Here is a 19,609-nt window from a genome sequence, read left to right on the forward strand (position 1 = left end):
TATGCTTCGGGAATCCAATTTACACATACGATATGCCGTTTTGAAGGTAATGAAGCATACATTACTACTAAACACTAACAATTAACATTTAATGGCATTCAAGCATCAAAAGTTCATGTCAAGAACTATCAAACCCTAGTCAAACATCACAAGATCATTAATCGGGTTTTTGAAGTTTTCTTAATCAACCTACACATCCAAATGTGGCTAATGATACTAGTAACACAATTAAAACATGCACTTTAACAATCTAACAACTTTAACTCATCCAAAATCAAAGATTTAGCACACCCATTTCAAATGTTCAAACTAGTTACTCCAAACCACAAATCGAGCAAACAAAACATATATTCATGCTAGACACGAGCCATAGACACTAACTAACACCATTTCAAATCAAAAACACGAATTTAGAGAAATCTAGAGTTTTAGAAATGTTACCCAAACGAGATGAAGTTGGTATCAAATTGTAGAGGATGAAGAGAGGATTCCAAATATGTAATTTGTTTTGAAGTTTGCTTCAAATCCCGAATTTAGATGATGATTCTATGAAGTTGGGGTTTGTGTGTGTTCTTGCTAGAGAGAAAGAGAGAGAGATGGAGGGATTGAATGGTGGTGAAATGGGTTGACTAGTTGACCTAGTCAACTAGTTTGCCCATTTGGCAACTCCGGTCCCTCGAGTTTCAAAGCGGGTGCGGGATTTAACCGATCGAATATTTTTAAAACGCTCGAGTAAACGGTTGATGTCAAAATTAAATAGCGGGAATATAATGAACGTTACTCACGGAAACTATTAATTTAAATACGAAAGATATTATTTAAAAAAAAAGACGGTGTTAAAAATAAATTTAACGGAAAAACGCGGGATGTTACAACCCACAACTATTTGCCTCAAGACATTCTATCCATTTCCCATTGCCAGATAGCGATTCGCTTAATTCAAAGGTTTTATCTTTGATCTTAATATCTAGAAAGTTTAATTTCAGTACTAACGTTTGATACAAAATCTAACATTTCTGCTTCTCAGATCAAACGTTTTCTTTTGCTGCTAACTGTTAAAGATACAGCAATGGATGTACCAAAAAACCTTGATGCACGAAGACGTATATCATTTTTTGCTACTTCACTATTTACAGATATACCTCGAGCTCCAAAAGTGCGTAACATGTTATCTTTCAGGTATGCATTGTTCATATATTTGTATTTTTGTAGTAAAACCCGTTCAGATTGTGATAATTAATTATTGTTTTTGATTATAGTGTTTTGACTCCACATTTAATGGAAGAAGTTAAATTCTCTACAACAGAGCTAAATGAAAGCCAAGATAATGTCTCCATCTGCTTTTATATGCAAAAAATTTATCCAGGTACATGCGGTCGAACATTATTGTGTGCCTTCCGCCTTAGCATTTATTTGTTTATTTTGTTAATTTATTTTATTTTTTTCTCAGATGAATTCGAAAATTTCCTGGAAAGAATGGGGGTTGAAAACCTAGATGATCTTGATGATCGTGGCAAGGAGGGGTTTCGAGATTGGGCTTCTTTTCGTGGGCAGACTCTAAGCAGGACAAGTGAGTTGCAAAATGGGTTGGGTATAGGGTCAAAATGGGTTCAAGTTGAAACGGGTCATATTTCAAATTGATTTTAGGCAGTTGTTTGTATTACAAACAGACTTTGGGAGGCTTTCAACACATCTGATCCTCCTGACCCGTTTCATGTTCCCATTTCACTGATTCTTTTTATTTGACCCACGAGATAAAAATCAAACCCAAATCGTCCTATTAAAGTTAATTTGTTAGAGTTGAAACATTTATAAGAAACAACTAGCAGTAACTTATAAATTTTAATTTTTTCAACAGTCCGCGGAATGATGTACTACCAGAAAGCACTAAAGCTGCAAGCTTTTCTTGACATGGCAGAAGATGACGGTTAGTCCTCCTATCGTAAATTATATATATATATATATATATATATATATATATATATATATATATATATATATATATATAGGGGCAGGATCAATGGGGAAGTAACCAATTGGGGGGAAGCAATTTTTTTTTTCTTTTCGTTTTTTTTGGAATTTTTTTTTTCCGGCATCAAGATCACACAAAAATATGAACATTTAGAAGAGACACTTCGTGATGAATGTTATTATTTAGGCGGGAAAACGATCGACAAAAATAACATTCAAGATAATATTGTTCGTGAAGAATATGAACGTTTTTTTTTCATGTTTTGTGAAGTAAAATTTAGCCCGATTTAGAGTTTAGGGTTTAGGGTTTAGGGTTTGGTGTTTTGGGTTTATTCCATAAACCCAAAACACCAAACCCTAAACCCTAAACCCTAAACCCTAAACTCTAAACCGTTCGTGTTAAAAACTCAATCTAAATCCTAACCCTAAACCCTAAATCTAAACCCTAAACCCTAAATTTCTAAACCTTAATATCTAAACCCTATAAACCCTCATATCTAAACCCCAATAGCTAAAACCTCAACATACGCTCGAAAAACACGATAATTGTTATATATTACTTCTTCGAGCGTTTTCCCGCCAAAATAAAAACATTTATCACAAAGTGTCTCTACTAAATGTTCATATTTTCATCCCATCTATAATGTTCGTGAACAAAGTTTTTTCAAAAAACGAAGAAAAAAAAAAAATTTTACTTCCCCCCGCTTCCCCCCGATTGGTTACTTCCCTCTTGATCCTACCACTATATATATATATATATATATATATCAGTGATGTATGTAGTCTGATTGTTCATGTTGATTTCATTACCAGACATTCTTCAAGGTTATGATGCAATTGAGAGGGGGAACGATACATTATCGGCTCAGCTTGATGCATTAGCCGACTTGAAGTTCACTCATGTCGTCTCGTGTCAATTGTTTGGGTCACAGAAGAACTGTGGTGACCCAAATGCTAAAGAAATCATCGATCTTATGGTAAGGCACCCTGCGTTACGTGTAGCTTACGTTGAAGAGCGGGAAGAACAGGTCGAAAATAAAGTTAAAACAACTTATTCATCTGTACTAGTCAAAGCAGTCAATGGGTTTGACCAGGTACATAGTTCATTCACTACTAGAAAAACTAAAAAAAAATTCATGGATATTTGCCATTGGTTTATTAAAAAATGTTAAATTAAATGTTTGTATGTGTGTATACAGGAGATATATCGAGTGAAGCTCCCGGGCCCGCCGAATATCGGAGAAGGAAAACCTGAGAATCAAAATCATGCCATAATTTTTACCCGCGGTGAAGCTCTACAAGCGATAGATATGAACCAAGTACGCTAAGTTAGTGTAGAAACGGGTCGAGTCGATTTGGGTTGACCCAAAACAGTTCTCATCCTATCTTATACTTGTGAATTGTAGTTTCATATATTACTAGTGGATATGCATACATCATAGCAATAATAGCACATTTTTTATAGATAAAATGATCTAGGAGAGTTTATGCAAAACAAATACACTGAGGGTGACTTTTGAGTTTGACCCATTTGAACCCTTTAACCTGTTCCATTAGTAGCTATTTTTTTATATATAAGAGATAAAAGCTGCTAAATTTGACCAGTAAACGAGTTGAAATAGGCACCTTTCAGTTTCGGTTTTCTTATTAGTCAACCGATGATGATATTGTCTTTACACAGGATAACTATCTTGAAGAAGCAATCAAAGTGAGGAATCTTCTACAAGAATTTTTACCAAGACTCGGAAAACGTCCTAAAATACTTGGTTTAAGGGAACACGTATTCACCGGAAGGTAATATTTCCTTATCATGTGTATCAGTTTTGACCTTCAAAAGTCAAACATTGACTCTTTTCAATTTTGAAATCTTGTATGTTGTTTGGTTTATGCAGTGTTTCTTCTTTAGCATGGTTCATGTCTTACCAGGAGACTAGTTTCGTCACAATCGGTCAAAGGCTTCTAGCAAACCCTCTCAGGTTTCTTTTCCTTGTCAGACGAATCCGCATTTTGACCCGAACCTTCGACCGTTTAGACCTTTTAACTTACTGACCCATTTGTGGATTCCTTATTAAACAGAATTAGGTTTCATTATGGGCATCCAGATCTGTTTGATAGAATATTTCACCTAACAAGAGGTGGCATAAGCAAAGCTTCAAAGACAATTAACCTAAGTGAAGACATTTTTGCAGGTTTTTGCTTCTGTTTAAAACCTTATTATCACTTGATTAATCACTAACTTTGATCATATTATTAACTACATATAATCTTGTAGGATATAATACTACATTACGCCGTGGACATATTACGTACCATGAGTACATGCAAGTTGGTAAGGGTCGTGACGTCAGCCTAAACCAGATCTCAAAATTTGAAGCAAAAGTAGCAAATGGGAACAGTGAACAGATACTTAGCCGCGATATCTACAGGCTCGGACGCCGGTTTGACTTTTTCCGCATGCTTTCGTGTTACTTCACAACAGTCGGTTTCTACTTTAGCAGCCTGGTAATTTGTTACCATCTCTTCTAATCAAATTTGGCAATTTCAACCCATTTGGGCTGATATGGGCTGTCTATTATCTGCAACGGGTCAAACCAAAAAATTAAGTTGAATGGAAATTTGTCAAACATGTTGAAAATTGACCTTGAGATCACAAGTTACAAGTATGTGTTGTATTACATTTTATATTAAAAAGTGTACGAACCCAAATGTACTAAAGATGATCATTCATTTCGACCCGAACCCATTTTGCCACTTCTACATATAACTAGTTAACACAACATGCCTAAAGTTTTGATCTTTTTCAAATCTTGCAGATATCAGTGATGGGTATTTATGTCTTTTTATACGGGCAACTATACCTCGTGTTAAGCGGTTTAGAAAAGGCATTACTTGAAGAAGCTAAAGTGCATAACATACAGTCGTTGGAGACGGCGTTAGCATCACAATCGTTCATTCAGCTCGGTTTATTAACAGGGTTACCGATGGTAATGGAGATAACACTCGAACGAGGATTTTTAAGCGCGCTTAAAGATTTTGTTCTCATGCAACTCCAACTCGCTGCGGTTTTCTTCACGTTTTCACTCGGTACAAAAACTCACTATTTTGGCCGAACCATACTTCATGGTGGGGCCAAGTACCGACCCACCGGTCGAAAAGTCGTGGTCTTTCACTCAAGTTTCACCGAAAACTATAGATTATACTCACGGAGTCATTTCATGAAAGGATTCGAACTACTTTTACTACTAATCGTTCATGATATCATTAGGAGATCGTATAAAAACCACATGACGTACACTGTGATCACGTATGCCATATGGTTCTTATCATTGACTTGGTTGTTTGCTCCGTTTTTGTTTAATCCTTTGGGGTTCGATTGGGGGAAAATAGTTGATGATTGGAAAGATTGGAATAAATGGATTAAACAACAAGGCGGGATCGGGATTCAGCAAGATAAGAGTTGGCAGTCGTGGTGGTACGATGAACAAGAACACCTTCATCATTCGCGATGGGGATCTCGGGTCATCGAGATTTTTCTTTCAATGCGTTTCTTTATTTACCAATACGGTCTCGTATATCATCTTGATATAACCGGGACCAATAAAAACGTCGTCGTCTATATCCTTTCGTGGGTCGTCATTGTGGTAATCTTCTTGGTAATCAAGGTACAACTCTGTTTCTAAACATCCACATGCATATTATATCAAGGTGTCAAAATGGGTGAATCCTATCCAACGGGTTGGATGACTACTAATATTTTGTATCACTTCATGTCCAAAACTTAGTTACCAGTGTTTACAAACTATATAATTTCTACAATAACCTAACTATTTTACAACTTAAGTTGGTCCACTTCTGACACATTTTTACGCAGGTGGTTAATTTGGGCAGGCGGTATCTCAGTGATAACTATCAACTATCCTTCAGGCTATTTAAAGCTTCTCTATTTCTATCTGTTATCGCAACCATATTCACTCTTTCGTTCATCTGTCGACTCTCACCCACCGATCTCATCGTCTACTGTTTTGCATTTCTGCCCACTGGGTGGGGCCTGATACTCGTAAGCTCGTAGCTAAAAAAATGTTCTTTTGAGTTGTTGAATCCAAAGTAATTAACTTTTATTTGTTTTTTTGAGTTCTTGAATCCAAAGTAACTAACTTTTCTTTACAATTATAGGTTGCTCAAGCTTTTCGACCATTGATTCAGGGGACGGTTTTGTGGAAGTTTACGCGCCTTTTTGCGCAAGCTTATGATTTTGGGATGGGAATTATTCTTTTCGCGCCGTTAGCTTGTTTAGCATGGCTTCCAGCCGTTTCGAATTTTCAGGCACAGTTTCTGTTTAACAGAGCTTTCAGTAGGAGACTGGAGATTCAACCGATTCTCAAAACAAAAAAGAAACATATATAGACTTTTCCTGCCTGAAAAATTCTGCGTACGTACACGATTTATGTGGATCACATAATGTACCATATCATAGTGTAGTGCACATATTAGTCATTTTTAGTCGATTTTCGAAGTACTAGTAATAAGTAAAGTAAATTACATAATACAGATCTCTTCACATATAAATAATAGATAAATATTTCAATCATGTAAAGAATATTGTTGTTTCTTTCCTATGTCTTTGCTGAGTTTACTAAAGACAGAATTCGACAGCTGAACATTGCATCAAACACCTAAAATGCATATTAAACAATCCACATCCAATCATAAGAGATAATATTGGTTGTCATTTTATTTAAAAGTGTAAATTAAAATATAAATTTAGAATTGGTATCGCCTAACATTTATACCTTCTCGTACTCAATTCAAAATAATCAATTAAAATAATTTAAAATTATTTAATTTTAATAATCAAAATAATTATTAATAAGATTTAATAATAATAATTAATTAATAAGATTTAATTTTAATTTAAAATTAATTAAATTAATGACATCACCCATCATGTCTAGATTTTTTTTCTTTTATTTTTTGAATTTTTTTTAACAAAGGAATTAGCCTAATAATGACATCATCATTATAGGATTTTAATAGAAACTATATATTTCTTTCGTGAATAATCCAATCATTAACTGTGTGTTATATTTACTCCGTTAGGTGAGGGTATTTTTGTCATTTTATACCTTTTCTTGTCTTTTCTATGGAAACTACACTATCCACGAAAACGCTAAGATCCAAAATTAACAATCTATCTAATTAGTACGTAAAACGTTAAGATCTAAAGCAGGTCAGTTAATAAAATTATCGTCATTTACTTGCATATTCAACACAGACATAATGCAACTTAGACACATGTATATGACAAAACTTATATCCACAGCTTAAAAACATACCCCATTATTTAGTCGAAGGAGAAGGTGCTTCCTTGGTCATTCTTCCAGAATCATCAATCTCGCCTTGATCTGAGCATCGATTACAACCGTACTTGACTCATCCACATTGACTTTATCGGTTGGGCTTAAACGACTCGATGCAGCATTAGTTGAACCCATTTGACCAGGAACAGATCGACCATTGGGACTCTGTTGAGCGTCTGGTGACGAAATGGACCCAGCATCTTTGTCTCTATCTTTCTTAGATCCTTTACGTGAAACGGCATGCGTCAAACCACGCACAAAATTCCCATTATGCTTCAGATTATTTTGACTGTATCTTTGACTTTCGTCTTACCGACATGAAATATGAACTGTATGTTTGATACATGTATCCTAACAAATCTGTTCGAACTCGGCAGTTTTGAATTTGAACGCCCAAGCCTGAGTTAGAACGAAATTTTGTTCTAACGGATAGTGTATTCATGAAATTGTTTTCTTTAAAAATGGTCTAAATCTTCTTGTTGGTGTTCAAGAACGATACTTGCACGTGCAAGTCTGTAAGCCGTAGATCTTAAATTTCGCGTTAGAACATAAATTTCTGTCTTCCTTGGTTTCAAAGGCACAGAACTCCACTGTTCATGTCTAAGACGAGCAAGCAAAACCGCATCACACAGACCCTTAGCCATTGAGCTTTTGCTGCAAGTTATCAAAAGTCAAGTTCGATAAAGACAAAAGTCAACGAAATTAATAAAAGGATAATTACTTTCATATTAGTAGAGTAAGAACATGCATTATGCAACATATGCATAAAACATAACATGTGCAGAATCAATGTCAAATGCATTAAAAAAGGTCAGCTTCATTCCCAACTTGTAAAAGTTGCACTACAAGAATATTTTCTATTATAGGTATATGTTGAAAGATGAATATTAATCAGTTATAGCTTCTTTCATTCTTTTTGAAAAAAAACTAGTCGTGCTTGAAACGAATGGTACTTGAGATAAAACGTGAAATGTAAGTTTCTTATAAATACTAAATGGATGACAAAATATACCAACCATCCACGAACGAATCCTGTAGTGACAAAACCAATTGGCCACCTGTTAGACTCCATAGCTTCAGGGTCTTCGGGCACTCGCAATTCCCAGTCGCCAGAATCTTGCTTCACAAAGTATGCTGCCAATGATGTGGTACTCGTATTTCACCCTTACTATTTGAACTGCAATAATTAACAAATGACTATTTTAGTCATTTACATAAACACTTTTGATTGCCATGTTTCTTAGGAAATAAAGTCTAACACAACCAATTTTTCTATACATGGCATACATAATGATATTTAAACATTAGAGTATTCTCCGTGTGTAATCTTTTCTCCGTTGTGTAATCTATTTTTTACAAAAAGGAAAAAAAAATATTATATAACGTTGTTAGTCTTCATAGTTGTATTACTCCCTCTGTCCCTAAAAAATAACTGTCTCGTTTGACTTTTCAAAGTATTTCTTTTTACAATTTTGACTTTAAATAATTTTATCTGTTTTATATAATATTTGATGAAGGTTATATGAATAGATTCTGTTTGAAAATGTGTTTTGATTGGTATAACTTTTATCAAATATTATATAACACAAACACAAATATTTGAAGTCAAAGTTGTACAAGAAAGACTTAAAATGTCAAAGCGAGAGTAATTTTGGATGGGATAGAGTATTAATTTACCCAATTATAAAGACAATCACCCTCCAATAACATACACTTCAATAACCTTGAAAGCCAACGTTGTATATCTGTCAAACGAGGTGCACAAACAACTGCTCCATCTTCAATAACACCTTCTTTATAAGTACGAAGAATAACTCTAACAAAACACATTTTTCTACGTTGATTGCCCGAAAGCTATCCATATTCGAGCATTGATCTAGTATTTTCTCATTCCTTATGATTTTAGTAATGGGGGTGTTCTTATCAAAACAATGAGAGAATATAGGTATATGATCACCATTTATGGAATTCAAGAAACTCGTCAACATTCTTGATGACCAGGCAACCATATCATTGTCTGCGAATACGCGTTCACCAACTTCATCTAATTCATTAGAACAAATCTGAGTGGTTTCTGATTCAACGGGGTTTGTGTTAAAGGCAAGACGGACACAACTCCATGGAGGTGGCGGCATGGGTACGCTAAAAGGTCTCACAGACAGAGGACGAAGAGCGGCTTCTTTTTCAATGGCAGTTGCTTCAGCTTCCATTGAAGAAGAGTAGGACCCACACTCGGGATACTCTGATGGAAAATTCGGTATTCCAGCCTGCAAAATTAGATGCAAAATTAGATGTTAAGAGGGTCAGATTTTAACAAGTATTAAGCTCTTGTGAATAGAGGTGAAAAGTTCAACACATTTATCCAAGGTTTATAAGTCGTGAGTCGGTGACGAGTTGGGCGTTGACCAACGTTGACTTTTAGTAAGGTAATAAATAAATTGAACATAGACACACACACACACATATATATACATTATAAATATCAAACATAAGTATTTCAAACATAGATATTGGGTTTGGGCATGTTTGGCAGCAAGCTTTTTGAAGCTTATAGCTTTTATGAAAAAGCTCATACCAAGTAAAAAGCTCCGTTTGATTACAAGAGATTAAAGCTTTTTAAGGGAGGGAAAAAGCTAAAAGCTAATAGAACTAGCATTTAGCTTTTAGGAGATTTAAGCTTTTAGGAGCTTTAAGCTTATGGGAGCATTTAGCTTTTAGGAGATTTTAGCTTCTAGCTTTTTGTCATTTTACACTTTATTTTAACACTTTCAACTACTTTGCTAAACACCTAAATACATATCGAAAGATAAAAGCTATCAACTAGTTTTGACAAACATACCCAAAATCTAATTTTAAAAAATATTAAAATTTCGAGCAAATTTGACGTTAACCAACTTTTAGGCGTTTTTGGTCACGGGACGGATTCATCCCCAAACCGACGCGCCTGCTGATTCGGATGAATTTTACAACAGTGTATTTATACTACACGAATTGATATAAAATTATTGTTTAACATCAGACGGGTGAAGTAAAAAGAATTAGCTAAAGAGAATGAATGAAACGGGTCCAACAGGTTAAAACACGCCCAAAGCTTAGTTGCATACAAGCAAAATGTATGTACTTACTTCACAAGCAATCCAAGACCTCTCACTCAAACCTATAGCCCGAGCACCAACTGAAAGAATGGGTACCCAAAATGCTTTGATCCAGCTCAAAGGAAGTATCATGGACCACCTAGAAAATCATCAAACTGTTATTTGAATGTCAGACATTGATATAAGAGAATCATGAATAAAGAGTTCAATTCTTAAACCTTGTTACAGAATCCATCAGGTTGTTCCTTCTTAAAAGAATAACAGGACAAGTTCTTGAAGCATGCAAGTTGGTCGAGGCTGAACTTTTATCAGCAAGACAAAAGGATGATAATCGCTGCTGATTTTTTTCCATACAAAGAACACTTTCTTCAACTGGACAGCACACCCGTTTATCAGCATCCCACAAATCTGTATAACTTGGGTCAAACTTGGTGATATCGTTGGTCAAACCACGAGGATCATTGACTGCTAGCATCAGCTTCCATTAATGAGCACTTCTTCAACACCGAAGATTGCCTAAACATACTGCATGATCATCAACAGCATTAAGAAATTATTAAACTATAGGACAGGGTTAGAATAAACTTCATCAAAGGGCTATATGTATAACCTGCTGCTGCTAACTGGATGTAGTATCTTTTGAAGAAGCTGAACTGCTTTTGAACCCATGACTTCTAATGTCCCAAATTGCCCCTCGAGTGAAGTACAACTAACTGAGGGAACTTCCTTCTCCATCTGAAATATTAAAAAACAAAAAAAGACAGAAAGAAAATGATGAAACATCATGCAATAACACAAATACTCAAATTACTTGAGTCTTGTTAACTAGGCAACTTTAATCCAGTTCACATTTTAAGTTGTTCAAATACTCCAAACCTAAATTTTAATTTATATAAGAATGTTGACCGACTAATCTGACTTTTGACCAAATCTGACACGTTGACCGATTAATTGGACGGAGAATGGCCAAATCGGAACAGCCTGCTTCTATACCCGACTAATTGGGTATTTATCCTGATTTTACCAAGCATAATGCCGTAAATATTTGACAAAAATGCGTTGCTTGTACACGGGGGTACAAGTTCAACCAGAATCTTCATTTCAAATAGCATAGGATAGATACAAATATCAAATTCTACCTTACCCTGACTTTCGCAAGCAACTTTCAGAGCATTGTAGCCTTCGGTGAATGCTGCAGCATGTAACCATATCCATAACTGTCTGAACCTGTTGGCTCGATCACTTTCTTCAACAGCATCAGCTAACTGCTGATTAGGTCGCCACATATACATAACTGGTGCGATTGCTTTTGAATTGGGTGCTCCACCATGATAAAGCTACGAAATAATATACATAGATTAACAAAGAAGTACCAAAAACTATAAGTGGCAATTTCAGCCCAATTACTTAAAAATAGATTTACTGTAGGCCTTTAGTTTCAAACAAGCAAAGGAGACCATAATAGCTGAAAAAAGAACAGGTCAAAAAGGTTGAAGCTTGAATTCTACCAAAAGTAAACTTTCGATGCATATGGTTAAATTTTTTGTATTCAAGATACAGATTATAAATGTAACATTTCATAACCATAATTCAGTTATTATTTTTACAATAAAATGGAAAAAATAAACATGTTTACAGGTAGAGATGGCAATGATCACCCGATCCAGTAGATATCCATCCGATCCACCCGATTTTAATGGATATGGATGAACCTAAATGGATATGGATACGGATATGGATGAACCTAAATGGATATGGATATGGATGAAAAAGTATCATCCATGGATATATCCATTAAAACCCGAAATTCATATATTAATACATAAATATAGATATATGTATACACGTCTACTATTAAAAATGCATTTACTGTTACAGATACATTTTGCTTGCAACCATATAGTAAATTAACTATGATATTTTATAATAAAACACCTATATCTAACAAGATAAACATACAAATTACACATTTAATTTGTCATAATCTATGTTTGATGGTAAATTCAACAAATTGTGTTCTATTTTCGACATAAAGTACACGTTTTTGTAGATATTCGGAAATATTATAACAGTTTTTGAATATCCAACGGATATCCATTAACCCGCTTAATCCAGTGGATATGGATATGGATAGATGAACTAAAATTAAATGGATATGGATATGGATATGGATGAACAAAAACTAAATGGATATGGATATGGATACGGCACCACCCGATCCATATCCGATCCATTGCCATCCCGCTTAATCCAGTGGATATGGATATGGATGGATGAACTAAAATTAAATGGATATGGATATGGATATGGATGAACAAAAACTAAATGGATATGGATATGGATACGGCACCACCCGATCCATATCCGATCCATTGCCATCCCTATTTACAGGTCACCTGTTACCCAAGCTACCCACCCCCGACCACTTTGCCACCTACAAACATCTCAAAATCATTATCATTATCTTGTTAAAAACATACAAACAAATAGGAACCCACCATCGAATTAGAATAAATACGACCAGAAAGCACGTTTTCATCATCCAAGGAAGGAAAAGGTGCTAAGGTGCTATTACAATTTACAGTGCTTAGAGCTGACAATAATGAATCCTGCAAGCAAACAAAATAACCAAAAACAAGCTTAAAGATAACGTTGATGACTTAGATTACAGGGACGCAATTCAAAACTTGTTTATGGGTCCTCACGATGGTAAAGAAGGTGGTGCATCGACATTCGGGCGAGGTAATATGTCCGCGAAAGCTTTTGCGGCTTTCGATGAAATGATGACACGTTTGGCCGACGAGAGCGCACCGGGTGACGGATCCATTGATGTGTTATCGTATAAGATTGAGAATCGGTCCGGAAAAAATACTTTGAAAGAGACGGTAAACGGTAAATTGAAAAGGACGGGACCTCGAGGTTGAGTGATCGGGTTCGTTTTGTTTGTTAGTTTGGTGTGATTCCTTTTCGTGTTGTATTCAGTTTTGTTTGGTTAATTTGTCTATTATGTTTTTCGGGTTGTTATGGAGGCTCGCTTATAGATAGTTTTGTTTAGATAGTTGCTTTCTAGGTGTGAGTTTCCTCGTTTTCTCCGTCTATTTGTATCCTTTGTAGAGGGCGTTTTTCTTTGGAAAACGACCTCGTTTCTATATGAGCATTCGTTTTTTCCGCAAAAAAAAAAAAAAAAAAAAAAAAAAAAAAAATCTGCTGATATGGAAAATAAACAATAATACATATCAAGCTATACACACAAGATTAGATAGAGGAATAAACAAGAAGTTTAAGACCTGTGTACCCTCGAGTTGAATGGCACAATAATAGCTTGCATCATGAACAACGGTTCCATTTTTCAACCACTTTAAGAGTGCTCTTGACCCTTTTCCACTGCAGAAAACAAATTATAAAATGTTGATACCTAAGAAGACTTTCAATTTTTCAAATTATAAAATGTTGATACCTAACATTTGAATATGCCTAAATAAAAATGGTTGTATAACATCCAATTTTTTGATGCAACAAAATAGACCCATTCTTAGGTAAAAGCCAATCTCTAAATGGTTAAATGGACATAAATAAACATGTCAGCTCAGGTGTGTAAGAGTCAAATGACTAATCAATCGTTGAACGGGTAATCAAAACACATGAAACCTATTAAACTGTTGTGCAACCAAAAAAAATGCTATCTTGCCAAACGTTCTCCAAAATCCACAAATCCTTCAAAGGGTATTCAGAATCCAGTGGTTTCAGGTTCGAATCCTGTCTAGGACGGATATTTAGTGGTGGTCAGGGAAGAGTTGGAAACAGCCAGGGAGTAAACCTGCTGGGCTGCGTATACGGTACATCAGAGTATTGAGGGTCAGATTACTCGCCCTCCCGGATAGCCCGAACAGGGAAAACCTTCTACCTTTTTTGGTATTCAGAATGCATATAATTAAAATTTTAAAAAATACTCTTGTAAACATAGTTAGCAATACCCATTTTAGCCTAAAAAAACTCTACCTTTTATTATACTTCACTATGACAAAAAAAAAAAAAAAAAGTAAAGGAGAGGTGCCATTACCTGCCATGTAAACCAAGAGGAAGGTGAAAACCCCACCGATTAGTCATCGTAAAGCGTTTTGCATGCCAAACATGGGTTCTCATCCTCTTAGTCCCATCACCCGAAGTGCAAAACCCACTTTGAGGATTACTTTTGAGCTTTATTCTACGCCGAATGTGACGAGGAGGAACCTTTTTAGCATTTTTATCTGCACTTTCCTCGCTATTTTGTTTCAAAACTCCCACTTTTTGCTTCTTTCTAAACCTAGCTTTGGAACCTCGATTGTCGTAACTAGTAGTTCTCCTCCTCTTATTTCTCCGCGATTTAAAATTGTTGTTCGACCGACTTGCAATAGTCGAGTAAAGGGACGCGAGTTCGGGGCCTCTAGATTCTGTGAACTTCTGCACAAGAATCTCACTTGGTGGTATCACAGATCCCTTGAACTGTTTGCTTCCATCAGTACCCATCTTCAAGTGACAAAGACCTGCTAATATCACCATCACATTTATAATGTCATGAAATATAACAGTCATTCAACCTAGCAGACCGTACTAATTTGCATAATTAAATCAACCAACAAACCAAAGGCCCTTTTGGTATCATGGGTTCAAGTCCAGGTGGTGGACAGTATTATGTAAGTATTCGTGTGTTGAATGAATGTTAAATTTGAACATCACATTTCTCGTTTAGCATGCTGATTGACACGAATAATTGACAGTTACTTATTATCATTAGATTTTTAAAGGATATGATTTAACTAACAAATGTAGTTGTTTGAAAAACAAAGACACGTATAATACGTTATAAGTTTTACAAATTTATAAAATTACAGTTACAATGAGAAACTTAATATAATAATCAACAAGAGAACAGTATCAATCACTATTTGGCAAAAACAAGGGGAACTAACATCAAGTAGCCAAATAATTGACAACAATTGAAGATGAGTAGTTTGTGAGATCGTGATTCTAAAACCCTAACTTAGTATAAGGAGATTCTAAACCCTATTGATCACAGTTGCAGCTTCAAATGTCCTTTCCTTTTTTTCTTTTTAATTACTCTCACAAAACTGATGAATAGTAACAGCTGCTGACGTCATGCAGTACAACATAGTGATGAACACTGCAGCTGACGTAATGCTAACGTTGATAAAATTAATCTGATAAAATTAATAATTAATTAATAAACATTAATAAACAAATTTGTTTTCTTAAACTGATCTCGGAAACTTACGCGAGCAAGCGGCGCACAACGACCTGGATCGTGAATGATTTCGGTTAATAATCCTTTAGGTAACCGTTTCGTTAGCCGAAATCGAGGCTGCAGAACTTCGATAAACCTTTGCGGTGGCGCGTCTGTAATTTGAAGATGGAACCTGCTCCCTAACGTTCAAACGTTGTGCTCGGATGACAAGTCCCGTTAGTGATGACACTGATGCAGGATTTAGAATTATTTGGGCTGTTAAATGGGCTTTTGTTGTAATGTTCAATTAGAATTAGACTGGAAAGGTTTTGTTTTATAGTTTTAGAATAGTGTATTGGGCTTTTCAATGTGAGCTGAATGATTTTTGTCTTGCAAGTTGGTTGTCTGAGCAATATTTTAAACTTCATGCATTTAGATTTACGTTGTTTTTTTTTTTTTTTTTTTTTTTTTTTTTAACATCAGTACGAGAGATCATTCAGGGAGATTTAATCATCCATGCATTCATCTCTCGCAGTTGCATAACCCGCCCCCAACTGCTGCCCAGGAGGAAACTCGGCTCAACCTTGTGTGCAATGCTGCACCTCACGGGAGTCGAACCCCTGACCTCTCGCTAAGAGAGGCAGACCACTACCACATTAGCTACAACAGAAGGTTAGATTTAAGGTGTTAATGTTAATTCCTGACTTCTATGTAAAATTTAAACTTTAATATATTTATTGAGTTGCATAACCGTATGCGTTGGTAGAGTATTCAGCAATAATTGACTAATTAAGTAATTAACTAATAAAATAAATTTTGTATATTAAAGATCTGCAATCAGTGGCGATTCTAGGATTAAAACTCAATGGGGTCCCAAAAAATTTTCCATTAGGAATTATGTTTTAAGGGTATTTTAGTGGTCATTTACCTTTAAAAATCTATAAATTCTGAATATATATGGGGTCATATACTTAAATTTAGTGGTGTCCTATACATTTTTGAACACTAGATTATTAAAAAAATTTCCCACATGTGAGGTCATAGGACCCCATTGCTCTTCATGTAGGATCACCTCTGTCTGCAATCCATTGTTCATGAAATTGAAGAACACTAAAATGAGTTGATAATAGCATAAACGTTGTAACTTGTAAGTTATCACCATATATAATGATTCTAAAGCTTCAATACTATTATAATCTGTAACAACACGATTATTATGAAAGTTATGGATTATGGATGTATGTTTTGTAATTATTAACTACTAAAAATTGTGCCATTTAAAAATTTAAAAATATAACTTTATAAGATCAAATTTAATAGTGTTAATGAAATGAATTTATCTAATATAAGTGACGACATACTCACATAATAACCATCATATAAGTTATAAGAGAATAAACATATCCTTTTATTTTTTACTGTAAAAAAAAAAAAAAAAAAAAAAAAAAAAAAAAAAAAAACTTTGTAAAATATATAAAACGTGAAAATCAAAGTGGTGCCACCTTTTTTATGAGTATAATATATATATATATATATATATATATATATATATATATATATATATATATAACGCTTTCGATAAGGGTAGCATATTAGTACTTGATAAGCAACTCTTGGGCTCTTGGCTAGTACCTGAAATCTGAAATTCCAATAATAATATGCATTTTGCTTTTGCAGACGAAGATTCTTTAAGACTGTTGTTGACGTGTATAAAATAATTGTACAGTTCAAAAAGTGTACTTTTTAAGTCAATAGGTAATCGCTAAGTACACCACTTTAAAGCACACTAACGAAAGCTCTAAAGTTTGCCGTTAGCAAAATTCTAATATTAATTGGTGTTGATTAAAATAATTTCATCATATATTTCTAATAGACTAAAGCTTGACTGCCTCATGAACAATAACATATTTGTCTATTTGGTGGATTTTTTATCAGTAAACTTATATACTAAAAATGAATAAAACAATTTTGGCGCACTTGTTTGTTAATAGGATGGGCGGAGGTTCATTTCTCATCTCCTCCATTTATTTTTTAAATTTGGTTTGATTCTAAACCTTTCATCTTCTTATTTTTTCTATATTTTGACTTTAAATATTTTTAACCTTTCATTTTCAATTTGTCCTCCCAACATTGTATTATTCATTTTATTTTACCAAAATCATACTGTGACAACCCGGAAATTTTCGATCAAATTTAAACTTAAACTTTATATGGTTTCGATATGATAAGCAAAGTATATTTAACTGAATCTCAAGATTTTTGAACAATTTCATGAAATCATTTGACTTCGACCATTCCCGACGATTCACGAACAATTGTTTTTAAATAAATATGTATATGTATACAAATGTAAGTATTTATAATTATACATAAAAATAAATGTAAATATTTATAATTGTTGGAAATTATAAAATATAATTTGAGCATTTGAATTAAAAACGTAAAATGTGATACAAAATAATATACAGAATAATTAAATTGCTATTAAAATGATTATATATATATATATATATATATATATATACATGGTTTCTATACCTAATTAATATTATATGTATATGTATATTACTATATATATGAAATAAATAAGTATTAAATAATCAATATATGTTATTATGTATATTAGATGTTAATAAATACTACATACTTAATAATATGTAATATCAATACATTAAATTACTAAAAGATAAAATATAATTGCCATATTAATAATATTAATACTTTCATTAAAATAAAGATTTATACTAATATCAGTATCATCATTTCTCTTTATTATTTTGACATTTTAGTTATTATTAGTATTATTTTGATATGATTATTATTAACAATTTTATTATTGTTATTAATAGTATTAACATTCTTATTATTAATAACATTATTATCTAATATTACTATGAATATTATTATTAATGATTATTACTATCAATTTCAATAAAATTTTATTTTTTATTGTGACTTAATATTATATTTTTTATATGATTAATGTTATTATTTGTATTTAAATTATTATTAATATAATTATAATTATTAATTAACAATAATAATTATATAAAAAAATCATACGAGTAACTTTAGAACCCAAATCTGCTCCCATCGTTGTCCATGCTGTAGATGATTGATTCAATTCGTACAATCAAGGATTCAAACACTAGACCCCAACAAAAATCAGTTATCGATCTGTATCACCTTTTAAATATTTTTTTCTGATTAATTCATATAGAATGGGATTTATGTACCTGTTGTCTGATCTTGTTACATGTCCACATCAATTAATCAATTTAGTTTTCTATAACCCTTGTACACTCACATTCTCCACAAGATTCATCTGCAACTCGACTTTAAAAACAAAAATCAAGAAAAACATGTCGTGAACTCTGTTCTTGACCATTTTTCCAAAACATCGAATTTGAGCTTAATTTACAAATCCTTTAATGCAGTTCTGTTATAAATCTCTCATGTAAACTTTCTGGAAAGTTGCAAGTCTCAATTTTACATATTGAAAGCTAATTTTGAGGTCAAAGTTATTAATTAAAAAATTAAACGATGTGTTCATAGCAAAATTCGGATTCGTTTTGATGTTTCAATTCAAATTAAGTGTCCAGAAAGTTTCTAGGAGTGGAATGCAAACTTTTTCATGTTGTAAGTTGGATCTAAAACGCTGTTAATTTCAAAATCATGATAGGAGTTCATAAGGTATACAGCGAACGGTTGTGGTTGTTGTGTCTGCTTATTTTTTTCTTTTCTGCGAATTACAAAGTAACAATTATAAATTGTTGTCATTTTAATTACAAGTATTAAAATCAACGAGTAAGTAAATCGGGATTATCCGGGTCTCTGGTTGATTTGCATCACGAAAAAGATGAAGAAAAGGGGTAACTGATAGGAAGGGTTAAATAGAAATGGAGGTGGGATTAATCAGATAAAGAGAAACGGACGGATGGTTAGGGGGTTTGATTAATGAGCGA

General features: G+C 33.7%; 1 protein-coding gene, 1 non-coding gene and 1 pseudogene across 2 annotated transcripts; 2 read left to right on the forward strand and 1 right to left on the reverse strand.

Moving 5' to 3' along the window:
• The first annotated feature begins 895 nt into the window (after window positions 1-895).
• LOC139872018 (putative callose synthase 8) lies at window positions 896-6,539 on the forward strand. The gene is made up of 14 exons (XM_071859807.1): window positions 896-945; window positions 1,028-1,179; window positions 1,260-1,366; window positions 1,451-1,570; window positions 1,859-1,927; window positions 2,785-3,065; window positions 3,171-3,290; window positions 3,653-3,765; window positions 3,864-3,947; window positions 4,048-4,160; window positions 4,244-4,473; window positions 4,785-5,633; window positions 5,843-6,028; window positions 6,145-6,539. The coding sequence occupies exons 2-14, from the start codon at window positions 1,070-1,072 to the stop codon at window positions 6,373-6,375; spliced, it is 2,613 nt and encodes an 870-aa protein (XP_071715908.1). The 5' UTR covers window positions 896-945; window positions 1,028-1,069; the 3' UTR covers window positions 6,376-6,539.
• LOC139873780 (small nucleolar RNA J33) lies at window positions 1,856-1,932 on the forward strand. Its single transcript, XR_011767502.1, has one exon. It is a non-coding gene; the product is annotated as a small nucleolar RNA J33 (small nucleolar RNA).
• Window positions 4,246-15,781, reverse strand: LOC139872020 (ribonucleases P/MRP protein subunit POP1-like; annotated as a pseudogene).
• Window positions 15,782-19,609: the final 3,828 nt, after the last annotated feature.

This window comes from Rutidosis leptorrhynchoides, chromosome 10 (genome assembly GCF_046630445.1).
Source record: "Rutidosis leptorrhynchoides isolate AG116_Rl617_1_P2 chromosome 10, CSIRO_AGI_Rlap_v1, whole genome shotgun sequence".
In the NCBI taxonomy this organism is placed as follows: Eukaryota; Viridiplantae; Streptophyta; class Magnoliopsida; order Asterales; family Asteraceae; genus Rutidosis; species Rutidosis leptorrhynchoides.

Coding starts and splice junctions, on each gene's coding strand:
- LOC139872018 (XM_071859807.1), top strand. CDS start 1,070: ATGGATGTACCAAAAAACCTTGATGCACGAAGACGTATATCATTTTTT. Junction 1,928..2,784: donor TGACATGGCAGAAGATGACG/GTTAGTCCTCCT, acceptor TTTCATTACCAG/ACATTCTTCAAGGTTATGAT. Junction 4,161..4,243: donor AAGTGAAGACATTTTTGCAG/GTTTTTGCTTCT, acceptor ATAATCTTGTAG/GATATAATACTACATTACGC.